The sequence below is a fragment of the Sander lucioperca genome, chromosome 17, assembly GCF_008315115.2.
Source record: "Sander lucioperca isolate FBNREF2018 chromosome 17, SLUC_FBN_1.2, whole genome shotgun sequence".
NCBI lineage: Eukaryota > Metazoa > Chordata > Actinopteri > Perciformes > Percidae > Sander > Sander lucioperca.
Genome location: NC_050189.1, coordinates 21,731,699 through 21,744,422, shown reverse-complemented (window position 1 = coordinate 21,744,422; position 12,724 = coordinate 21,731,699). Strand labels below are relative to the sequence as shown.

Here is a 12,724-nt window from a genome sequence, read left to right as displayed (position 1 = left end):
CTCTGAATAACAGTTTGTGAAACATTGTGCTGTGATCTACGGAAATCAATAATCATATCCTTTGTCTTGGAAACATTGATAGATAAAAGTTGTCACACCACACTTGATGCATGAGGTGACGAATGAATCAATCAGCGCACATTACATGGCAATATGACAACTTTGACTGCTTGTTTTGTTGTTATTGTCTCCTGCATGACAAGCTTTAGTGATTATTGAATCTTTAAGCGCTTAAACAAGTGTTAACCAGATAATGCAAACTGAGAATATTCTATTCCCGCACGTTAAACATGTCCGGCATTTGTAGCAAACCAAACCGCTTGAAAATTTAGCAAGGAATGCTGATTTTAAACCTCCTGCTTCAATAAACACATGGGCGCGAGGCCTGTCTGTCACAACATAGTGGTCATGTAAGGCAGCCAAAACATCCTTTCATTTTTTAGTTGACTAATGTGTGAAAACATCCATTATAGAAACAGTGGTTGCATAACCAGTCACAGTTTAACCACGAGTGAGTTCCTCTACCTGATCTACAAATATCACCTACAACAACCCGTAAATACCCAAATAAACCCAATAAAATCAGTTTGTCTAAATCTTTTTACAATCAAAGCTGATATTTACCAGAAGCTGCTTCAGACAGAAGGAACAACAGGAACAGAAATGGAGCCATGAGAGCTGAGAGAGTGTTGAATCCAGTCCGTACCTGTTCTCTCCCTCACTTAGTCTGTGTCTGTTTACCACAAGACACACTGTATAGTGTGGATGTGGGTGTGGGAGCCAACCCACCCTGAGAAATTGCATTGTAGCTTTGAGTCTTTTGATACCATGTGATCCACCCACTAAATATCGTCACACACAGACCACTGACTGACCTCAGTCTACTTTATTAACTCTTTCCTCTTTGCACCGTCACACTATTTATACTCTTGTTAAGCTACAGAAACACTTTGACTTGTTTGTTTGGTCATTGTTACTTTTTAAATATTTTATATATGCAGCTATATTTGGTTCCTAATAGTTAAATGTGTATGTAGATCTCTCTGTGTTCAGCTTAACGTCTGATTCTGTCTTCCTGTATGAGTTTGTGTTTCCTAGGACGGTGAAGACATCTCCCGCCTTACTCTGCCTCTGATTGGCTAACCCTGGTATTCTCACCCTAACCCTAACCAATCTCACTCCTCATGCCTACATCTAACCAATCCAACCGAGAAAGGCAACAAGTACTAGCCAATCAGAGGCCGAGTGGAGCGGGACATTCCTTCACCATCCTGGGAAACCAAACAAGGAAGAAGGAACCAAATGTATTCCTGTAAAGTGTTCTGTGTGTGTGAGTCAGAGTCTTTGTTTGTGCATTCACATATTTGAAGTCTGATTCTGACCTCTAAAGTAAAAACAATCTACACCCAGTGACTCACTCTGCTGCCTCACTTTGATCATAATCTTCAAATTAAAGCATGCAGCCATCCTCTTCATGACTTCAGTCTCCTCTTCTCTCTCTGTGGACCATTTGGATAAAACAGTTGGAATCATCATCTTTATTTCTTTAACAACACTGGAGACCTAATTATGTAGGCTAAAGGTGTGTCTGAATGTGTGTATGTGTTGTAGTTCAACATATTTGTCGGTTCAGTGTAATGTGTGTGTCTTTGGCAGAAAACCTAAATGTGACACAACATGTTTTGCATTCAGATAAAATAACTTGGAAGTGATCCAAGAAACACAGAAACATGTTTACTTGCAGACAAACTGCTGATCTGATAGGAAACATACAGTTGCAGATGTGTTTTAAATGAAGTCAGTGATGAAGGATAATATATAAAGTGCTGTACACGTGTTAGTGGTTCTAACAACAGCAGACTGCTCAGAGACAAATACAACTTTAACTATTTTAGTTGATTTATTTATTGTAGTATTCTTTAACAAAGGACCATGTATGTTCCTCTTCCATGTGCACTGTATTTGGCCTTCTTAGCACACAATTTGGGAGGATTGAACAATTATTATTAGGGCCCGAGCGCCGACAGCAGCGAAGGCCCTATTGGAACTGAAGGAAGTATAGGTCTTTATAATTGTTCAATCCTCCCTAATTATAGTCTTAGTTCACTGGACCGGTAACTATATAGTGTAGACTACTGTTCATTCATGGAACAACAGGGAGAGGACACCCCAATGGTTTTTGACCTTATATTTTGCTGGGGGGGGGGGATAACTGATGAATATACTGTGGCAGTCATGGTTAAAGTGTGCATTAAATGTATCACTTAATTATCTTTATAGTTTCTAGATTTTAGAGTCCAAGTTCTTCAGTCTTTCTTTTCTATGTCCATATAGGCCTACTAGGAAGCAAAGCATACAATAAATAAAGAAGGAAACTGCCTCTGTAAAAAACAAAAACAAAAAAAAGTGAGAAAAAACGTGGCAGAAGCGGACCGACTGAATGATATATCTAAAAATATACATTTACGAACTACTGCTCTTAAATGAAACCATTTAAGGAGTTAGGCTAGTAATTTCCATAAAAAAACTGTTGTACACTTTGCCTGAAAAGTGAGCAGTGAGAGTAAATATATTCCTTAGGTAATTCATATTTTAGCCCATACGAGAGAGAGAGAGAGAGTGAGAGAGAGGGATCTGTACACTTCACAGCATTGTAGATTAGTGACTGTAATTGATGTTCATGGTACATTTCCTGCGTAACATTAGTCTTCTGCTCACTTTTAAGGCAAAGAGTACAACTGCTCATTTGTGCAAATAATTAGCTAACTTCTTGAATGGTATGGCAGTTTCAGTTCAGAGCAGTGGTCAGTAAATGTATATTTTTAGGCTACTAGGCATTCAGTCGGTCCGTGATCGTCTGCCTCGCTTTCTCTCGCTGTTTCATTACAACAGCCGTGTTTCTTTTTTACAAATGTGTTTCACGTTATCATAATTTCATATGAAGCTGCTGCTCACTCTGTGTAAAGAATACACAATGCGTATTCTCCATGTTAGCATCAGTAAATCTGTGATCGATACCGTGGTCTATTTAAGAAAGCCGTGAACGTGCACTTATCCGAACTATGTACACCTGGCTTGACATAGCTTCACCTTCTCATCCTGGCTCCCCACACACACACACATGAGACTGAGTTCCCTGAGCAGCTCCTTCAGCAGCAGACTGCTGCACCCTCAGTGCTACCGCAGGTCCTTCATTCCAGCAGCAGTCAGACTCTTTAATGCAATATAATAATGTGTAAATATGTTTGTTTTATTAATATTATTTTAACATTCCATTTTTTTTATTTCTTATACTTTATGTATATTTTTTCTCCTATGTCTAATTAATGTGTATTTGTGTTGTTCTGATGTGTGTACATTTTCCTTTTGAGCTGCTGTACAGGAATTTCCCCAGTGTGGGATTAATAAAGTCTATCTTATCTTAACTTATCTTATCTTCTCAAAGCCTCAGCACATGATTGGCTCAATGTGCACATCATCAGTCAGTGATTAGCTCACAGATTGTTATATATTATATATATTTTATATATGCAGCTATATTTGGTTCCTAATAGTTAAATGTGTATGTAGATCTCTCTGTGTTCAGCTTTATGTCTGATTCTGTCTTCCTGTAAGAGTTTGTGTTTCCTAGGACGGTGAAGACATGTCCCGCCTTACTCTGCCTCTGATTGGCTTACCCTGGTATTCTCACCCTAACCCTAACCAATCTCACTCCTCATGTCTACATCTAACCAATCCAACCGAGAGAGGCAACAAGTACTAGCCAATCAGAGGCAGAGTAAGACGGGACATGTCTTCACCATCCTAGGAACATGTGTTTACAGGAAGACAGAATCAGACATGAAGCTGAACACAGAGAGATCTACATACACATTTAAAGGGAAGGCCCAGAGTGAATGGATTCTTACATATTTGTATTATTATGGACACAGTATTAACATAAAATATATAATACATATATATATATATATATATATATATATATTTGAGGTGTATATATATATATATATATATATATATATATATATCTATATATATATATATATATATATATATATATATCTATATATATATATATATAACGTATCAGCAAACTAATCAGGGCCAGTTCCATAGCAGGAGGCATCTTCACTCTGTTTTTACAGAGGATCATTTCACTGGAAAGTCTTTCACTTCCAGGAAGTCTCCAGAAAGATCAGTTTAAACACTGCCATGGTCAAAAGGCCCAGTGGACAGACAGAAACAGAACTGCATTAATGCATCAATATCTGAAAAGAGTTCATTTATATGTTAGATACAGTTCAGTGCATCTGTTTCCTGTCAGATCAGCAGTTTGTCTGCAAGTAAACATGTTTCTGTTTCATGGATCAGTTCCAACAAGTTATCCTGTCTGAATGCTAAACATGTCACGTCACATTTAGGTTCTTCTGCCAAAGACACACCCATGATGCTGAGCTCCAACAACAAGACAAATATATATTATATAATATATAAAACTAAAATACACACACACACACACATTCAGACACAACTATATACATATAATACAGTCTTCAGCTTCATAATACAGAAATAAAATGAAGATGATCTGAGAGCTGATTCCAACTGTGTTTGGTCCAAATGGTCCACAGAGAGAGAATCAAACTAAACTCTCAACAACATCACCATTATTTCTAAAGCAACCAGTGTAGTTCCATACCGTGCAACAACCGAAAATCACCCATTTCTGTCCTGGGTGAAAAAGGCAGCATGGTCTCAACAATAAATACATTTACCGCTGGTGTCATGCAACAGTTTAATCGGCACACGCTTATACTGACCCAAGATACAAAAGCCTCTGCGATAAAAAGCTCAAAACAAGACAACGTAGTTAAATCTACACAGAACGGCCTCTGCCCCAAACCTGTAGAACATAGCACAGCGATGAATGTCACAGTGACAAATGCAAAATGCGGCAGAGGCAAACACCGCAGAGGCAAACACCGCAGAGGCAAACACCGCAGAGGCAAACACCGCAGCGGTGGAAAATGCTGCTGTGGAGGGGAGCAGCAGTTTAACATTTACTATCCGTATAGGTCACCACTCACCCACAGCTTGTCAACTACAATCACTTTCCTCAGAACAGATAAGCAACATGTTAACAGTATAGCAGCTTATGTTTAACCCAGACAGCCTACTTATCATTAATGTTGCACTCCGACATTGCAAACATTTCCACCATCCCGTACGAGCCCCCCAATCACAGACAACCCGGCTCAGGTTGTGACACAAACGGGGACAACATGAGAGTAGGCTGCCAAAAGACAACACTTATTTCTAACAACCGGGACACCTGGCAGGGAGGCTGGGGTCATCACAAAACCAAGAAACAAAAAGTACATCAACAAAATAAAAACATCAAGTGCTACAATTGTTTCTTCTGTCCTGATGTCAACGGGGAGCTTCTTCTTCTCTTGTGGAGCCAGGCGGCCTGTTCTCATGAACCATTTGTACATACAGCTGTAATAAGTAAAGCACTGTAGGGTGCCTGGGTGGCCTAGTGGTAGAGGGCGCGCCCATATACAGATGTCACTAATAAAGCCTAAATTCCAAAAAATGACTAAAAAAAGTAAAGCACTGTAATTGTATTCCAGGTATGTATTACTGTCAGCAGCACTTTGACTGCTGCTGAATGAGATCCTCATAGAGAGGATACAAAAGCCTGTCATCCCTGGTTCTCCCACGTTCTCGCTCTTTGGCGGCGGGGGGGCTTCCCGGCACGGTTCTCTGCTGCTCTCCCTTGGGGAGGGGCACGGCTGTCCTCGGGACATGTGGTCTCGGGTCCTTTGCGCCTTCGGGAGGTCGCGGGGTGCCCTGGCTACTGGGGTTCCTGCCTGCCTGCTGCTGGGGTCGGTGTGTCGCGGTTGTGGCGTTCCGCTCTACTAACTAACAACATTCTGCGACAGGCTTATGACACACACACAGACACACACACACACACACACACACACACACACACACACACACACACACACACACACACACACACATATATACACACACATAGACACACACACACTCACACATAGACACACAAATAAAAGAGAAAACACAAGACTTTCACCCAGGAAACAGGTGTAAGATAAGACTCATACATCACAATACTGCACTAAGTGGAACTTGCACAAACATAGGTTTTACTTACATCTTTATACTTACTATTTAAGTAGTTGTACATTTTTATTATAGACTTGTATATACGTTCATATTTAGTGTTGAGTTCTGACAGAAACAGTCAGATATATAACTGAACTGTAAATGTAGTTGTTTGCTGTGAAACTTCAACAGTCTGTTCAGACATACTGTATGATAAAGAGCTGCAGTTTCTCTCTACCAACATTAAAGAGGAACTGACACCACATCCTGACTCTGACTGAGAGTAGTAGTTAAATGTGCTTTCAAAAACACCCACTCCGACCACTAAATACAGACCACTCTGCTCTCTGACTACAGGGGCAGGCCAGGCAATATGTGGCGCCATGGAGATTACATCTTATCTGTCAGCTATAGGAGTCAGTTCAAAAAAGGTTGAACATCCTGTTGTATTGACTTTAATTCTCTTCTGTTTGAGAAGCAGGATGATGTTCAAAAGTCAACAAAACCTTATATAAAGGTCTTTGGTTTATGAGTTTTGTTTTATAATAGATATAAAGAGAGACAAATCAGACTTCACTTTGAACTTTCCTGTTATAAAAACAGACGTTGACCTGGACCAGGTTCCACTATTTTCAACAACAGATTGGACTTTCAGATTAATGATTTGGCTTTTGTTATCCTTGGCTAATGTCAGTGTGAACTTGGCCCAGGTATAAATTCCCTTTGTGTGATTTTACCTGTCCGGTTGCCTGGAGCTCAGGTGTGTTGTGTGCATCAACAGGACTTGGACACCGTCCAGGTGAGTCAGTGTGTCTGTGTTTCTCCTGCTGAGGTTCCCTGGAACACAGGCGCGGTGTTTCTAGATCAACAGTACATAGATAGATAGAGGGACATTTTAGTACATCTACATTACATTACATTAAATGTCATTTAGCTGACGCTTTTATCCAAAGCGACTTACAATTGCTATATATGTCAGAGGTCATACACCTCTGGAGCAACTAGGGTTTAAGTACCTTGCTCAGGGACACATTGGTTGACGTATCGCAGTGGGAACTGAACCCAGATCTCCCACACCAAAGGCATGTGTCATATCCACTGGGCCATCACCACCTATCACCAGGTTCAACAGCTTCACTTCTACAGGAACCAAACTTCTACCTGAATCATCTTCATATTCTAAATCAAGTCCACCATAGGGGGGGGGGGGGGGGGGCAAAGCATCACCTGATTGTTTTATAAAGGATAGTTTGTAGAGCTGAGCAACCTTTAAGCTGTGTTTCATGTTGTAGTGGTGTGGCAGTAGCTCAGTCCGTAGGGCGTTGGTTTCGTAACCGCAGGCTCGCGGTTCAAGTCCCATACAGAGTGTGAATTGGTAGCTGGAGAGATGCCAGCTCACCTCCTGGGCACTGCCAGGTGGCACCGTACTCCCCCCAACCGCTCAGGGCACTGGTCCAGCACCGGCAGCCCACTCACTCTGACATCTCTCCATTTGTGCATGAATAGGTCCTGTGTGTGTGTGTGTGTGTGTGTGTGTGTGTATTTCAGGCCTGTGTGTAGTGATTTCTAACAGAGAATTGTAATTTCCCCACTGGGGATCAATAAACAGTATACTATAATAGTATTATTAAATTATGTTTCTTATGGTCAGCGCGCATGGTCACCGTGAAACGTCTGGTCGTTTATACTGATTGTGGTCAAAGGTAGAGCAGCTCTGAGAACTGAATTCTTCTCTCACGGTCTGTAGTATTAAGTCTGCGTCTTTACAAAATCTTGCAGACTCTCCGCTCAGCCGCCCAGGCCGCAGTTGGGATACATCGCCGTCCACAACGCCCCGACCGCGCTGACTTTGAGCCTTTATATTACCCAGCAGAAAACAAGCATTTAAAATTCACTCCATATAAAATGTATTATTACCTTGACCAAAATGTTGAAGAGCTGTTACTTAACAGCCTTCATCCTCTCTGATGTTAGAAACTGCAGCTACAACCTGATACTCAGAAAAACTCTCTGAGAGAGACTACCTCACCTGGCTCTGTAACCTGCAGACGGATGGTTCTGATTGGCTCAGAGTCACTGAAGGCTCTCTTTTTCCACCTGAAATCAACTGATGCAAATCGGCCAGGCCCGGATGCAAAATTACGAATCCCACTATGGCCACGCCAAGACCCGCCCTACGAAGCAGCTCGATTGGTTGGGGTTAGGCATTTGACCTTGAGTGGTTAAGGTTAGGTTTGGGTTAAAACGCAACGCCCAAGATGGGCAGGGACGGACAGCGAGAGATTAAAACTTTGAATAAAAGGTCACCTCCACAACTACCCCGGTCTCTCTCCCAAAGACATTACAAAATAAATAAAATATATTCATATATAGTTACGTAAGAAAATAAATAGCCTGGCGTCACAATACAATTTAAATTATTAGCCCAATATTAAAAACATTATTTGTCCTCAAAAAATAAAACCTTTAAAAGGTCTAAAATACTGTCTGAATTACTTGCCCTTGAGGTTAAAAAAAGATATACAAACATACCATTAAAAATTAGTAGTAAGTGCTGTGTTTAAAAGTGCTTTAAGAAATAAATAAATAATAAAAAGTGCCACACAATAAATAACTATAAATAATTTAAAATATATAATTGAATAAAACCACACTGTTAGTAAAATGCATCAAACCAATGGTATGTGTATTATCATGTTAAAATCTTGAGGCAAGCAATTCAATTTGTAATAATAATAATAATAATAATAATAATAATAATAATAATAATAATAATAATAATAATAAATGTCAGCAATAAAGACAAACAATCAAATTATTAAAATATAGATAAGGCAGAGTAAAAATTATAAAGGACAACCAAGGCATCTTTAAAATATTTATTAAAAAAACCCATCAAAACATTAACATATTAGGTAGGACCCCCTCTGCAGGTAAAACTTAACCCCCCCAAAAAAAACAATAAAAAAGGTCATTTAAAGTAGAAAACGAAGTAAAAACAAGGAAAAGAAAAGAAAGCATGGAGGGGGGTTAAAGGTTGGGTATAATACGCTGCAGAGGAGGTCTAGATAAAACCTGAGGAGAGAGGAGACCAGAGCAGTGGGAGGAAGTATTTCTAAAAATACCCTGTAAAACTGAGATTAAAAAGAGAAGTGGATCCATTTTAGTATTTTTCATTCAGAACCGGAAGGTCTATGGTTTTTAAAAGATGGATCCACTTCCTCTCCTCCCCTGATGCTGAGCCGTGGTCCAGACTCTGTTGCTCTCCAGGTCCATGCTCTGAACATTTTGAGAGCCGTGGAGTTTAAAATGTTCATATAAAACTGTTGTTCCATCACCCTTATTTAAAATATACTGGTGTTGCTTGATTCTTAAATATAGTGCATTTCTTGTCTCCCCCACATACAATGTGTGGCGGGCCCTGCACCTAATTGCATAAACCACATTGATGGTTGTGTGCTGCAGGACCTGCCCTGGGTTAAAACCAACTCTGCTGTGGGGGTTAAACATGTGGGGGAGACGTATAAAACCAATATCTGAACCTCGAAGCGCCTCCCTAGGGTCCTTGTTTTTGTTGAGGTTAGTATGGACTAAAATAAATAAATTTTGTTCATCCTGTAGGCGGAGATCATGTGGCCGTCTCTCAGCACGTCACACTCTTCCCCCGCCCCCTGGAAATTCCTTTTGATGGATGGTATTAAGTTCCTCAGACTCTCTGAGTAGGTAACAGCCAGGGGGACGAGGGTCGAGCTAGATGGCCGGATAATGATGTTTTTTTCTTTGTTTGTAAAACTGCCGCTGACGTCCGCCTTTATACCTCTAAGGAAGCGCCTTGAATAACCCCTCAACCTCATCGCACTAAAAAGTGTACTAGTGGCTTCCTCCACATGCTCCGGGAAGGTGCAAATTCTGTGGAAGCATATCAACTGGAAGTTATTGAGGCTTCTGTTCGTGTGTTTAGGGTGAGAGCTGGTCTTATGGAGAAGTGCATGGTGGTCGGTGTCCTTGAAATAAACATGGTGGCTAGTGTTTTCGTTTGGTCGCCGGAGCTGCGGAAGAAGACTTGTGTGTCGAGGAACTCCACTGTGACAGGTTGTAGGGTATGTTTAAGTTTTATTATAGAATGATGTGAGATGAGGATGTCCAGAAAAGTCAAAAAAAGTCCGTTCGGTGTTGACCCAGAGGCGGAAGATGTCGTCCAAGTACCAGAAATAAAGCAGAGGTTTGATGGTGAGTTTATGAAATACTGTTTTCTCCCAATGGGCCAGGTAGATGTCAGCGTATGATGGTGAGTAGATAGTCTTTATTGTTAAAAGTGAAGTCATTTCTGGTGAGTGTGATCTGGAGTAACTGTAAAATACGGCTGTTGTGTCTGGATGGGAATTTATCAAATATGTGTTTTATGACAGAGAGGCCAAGAGGTGTTTCAATGTTGGTGTATAAAGAGTCTATATCTATTGAAAAGAGGAGAGTGTGACTGGGTACTTGAAGGTTTTTTATTTTACTAACAAATTTGTATGTGTCTTGGATATAGCTAGGGTGGAGTTTAGAAAGAGGGTTAATGAAATGGTCTATGTATTCTCTCCCCTCCTCCTTCCTACAGTCTAGGTCCCTCCCTTCCTCTCTCACTAGACTCCTCCTCCCTCTCTCTCCCCATATTTAACCAACAAGCTTTATTTTTATGTTTTTATCTCCGAGCTGTAGCCTCAACACCTGTGAAATTATCAATTAGTATTAATATGCACTTCAAGTTTTACTGATGCTGCTGCTCTTCTGCTATCTTATTAATTCTGAATACAGAATTGACAGGAAAAAAAAATGACACAAGTAATCTATATCAACCTATAACATACAGTGTAATGTAACAACTTACTGATCCAACTTCCCTAAGTCCAAGTCCATCAGAATCTCTTTTTGTGCCTCCATGTTTTGTTCAGTCTTTCATTCTGAGTCAGAACTTTCTACCAGTGTGCAGTAACTGGAGGTGTGTGCTGTTAAAGAATCCTGGAATCCTATTGGCTGCTGACTGAGGTGGAGCTAGTAAGTCTTACATACGGTCTCCGGGTTGTACAATTTTTTGAGACGTTTATACCACTGGTATATTGGGACGGACATCTGACCTGTTCTGGGGTCTCTTTTATAAACGTGGCGTACACACAAAATGGAGCTGAAAATGTGCGTACGCCACTTCCCACGCAAAGGTTGTTATTTATAAAAAACAAAGTTGACGGGAGAATGTGTTTTCATCCACGCAAACTGAGAGCAGGAGGAGGAGATGGCCCGACTTCATGGAATACAGGATAGCATCAAATACCCTAGTATTAGATAACTGCAGAACACAGTGTAAATAACTTAATATATGTCTTTAATACTGCGCATATATCATCAAATGTCAAAGTCTGAAAATACAGCCATTAAGCTCTCGCACAATCGTTACACTTAATGTCCTCGTTATCGGTCCGAATTTTAACACTGTTCGTGACAAAACTTGCATGAAGAAAAGTGTGTTTGCCTATTAGACTTTCGTCTTCAGATTGTATCTCGGGGTGGGGGATACCACTCGTTGATGCTGTGATTTTGACAACGTGTTAACAATCACAAATTGTTGTAAACATATTAATTCTGCAGTGACCCCCTTGCGTAATGCTGCATGATGGCACTGCTGGCCCTGCAGGAGGACTAACCCCCAATGGAAGAATCAGGAGAGAAAGAGACTTCAGGGACTATGACGATGACTAATGACGATGACTGGCTAATATGCTGATTTAGATTCCCTAAAGCTGTGCTCTTGGATCTATGTATTGAATTGGGTCCAGTAGAGAGGGCAACGCTCCAGAACTGTGCTATCCCGGTCCAAATACAGGTCCTCGCCACTCTTGGAGCCACCGGCTGTTTCCAGAGGGAAATGTCAAACTGCTAAGTGTTTTTTTTATAAATATTATATATAATCTTCAACTTCATCACTAAAGCTTGTTTGGATATAATATATAGTTCTGTTATATCTTATATAAGTCTGGTATATCGAAGCTGTCCCTGAGTGCCATAATGTCTCCCGTTCTGGACGTATTATTAATGTAAGTAGTCTATAGATCAGGTTTCCCTACACTGTGCGAGAACAGGCCGATATTATAATTCAATTTGCAGCAATTCCTGAGCGTCTGAGAAGTTTTTAGCTTTTTCCCTGCAACCAGTCGTCATGATTCGGTGTAACGAAAGAATAACTGCCAGGGTCATTAACATAGTGATCAGCATTCATGAGGTGCTTTGCATTGACTATTTATGGTTAAAAATGGGCGTGCACAGGGCGAGATAAGAAGCTGATTCACGTACGCGGTTAAGGTTAGGGGTTAATTAGTTCAAGTCCCACCCACCCAGCATGCTAGGTGACACAAATCAAATACATCTGCTGCCATGTTACTTTACCAACAGGTACATGCTGGTTGTAGCTAACATGCTAAATGCTAACATGCTGATGGATGATCCTCCACTTCAGGTTCAGACAGGTGAGTTCAACAACACGCTCTCTGGGATGGATGGTACTGTTCAGAGGAAGGTTGCTAGGAAACATAGCGGTGTGTGTGTGTGTGTG

General features: G+C 40.7%; 1 protein-coding gene and 1 long non-coding RNA gene across 2 annotated transcripts in view; one reads left to right on the top strand and one right to left on the bottom strand.

The window, feature by feature from the left end:
- Window positions 1-693, top strand: part of LOC118493576 — a 328,097-nt gene extending 327,404 nt beyond the window's left edge. The window contains exon 3 of the long non-coding RNA XR_004895521.1: window positions 628-693. This is a non-coding gene — a long non-coding RNA (uncharacterized LOC118493576). The remainder of the gene's footprint in view (window positions 1-627) is intronic.
- The window catches only part of LOC116060888 (muscle M-line assembly protein unc-89-like), a 295,447-nt gene that overhangs the window by 279,092 nt on the left and 3,631 nt on the right, over window positions 1-12,724 (bottom strand). Inside the window, exon 2 of the mRNA XM_035993844.1 lies at window positions 625-752. Coding sequence (XP_035849737.1) covers window positions 625-673 — 49 coding nt within the window. The 5' untranslated portion in view covers window positions 674-752. The remainder of the gene's footprint in view (window positions 1-624; window positions 753-12,724) is intronic.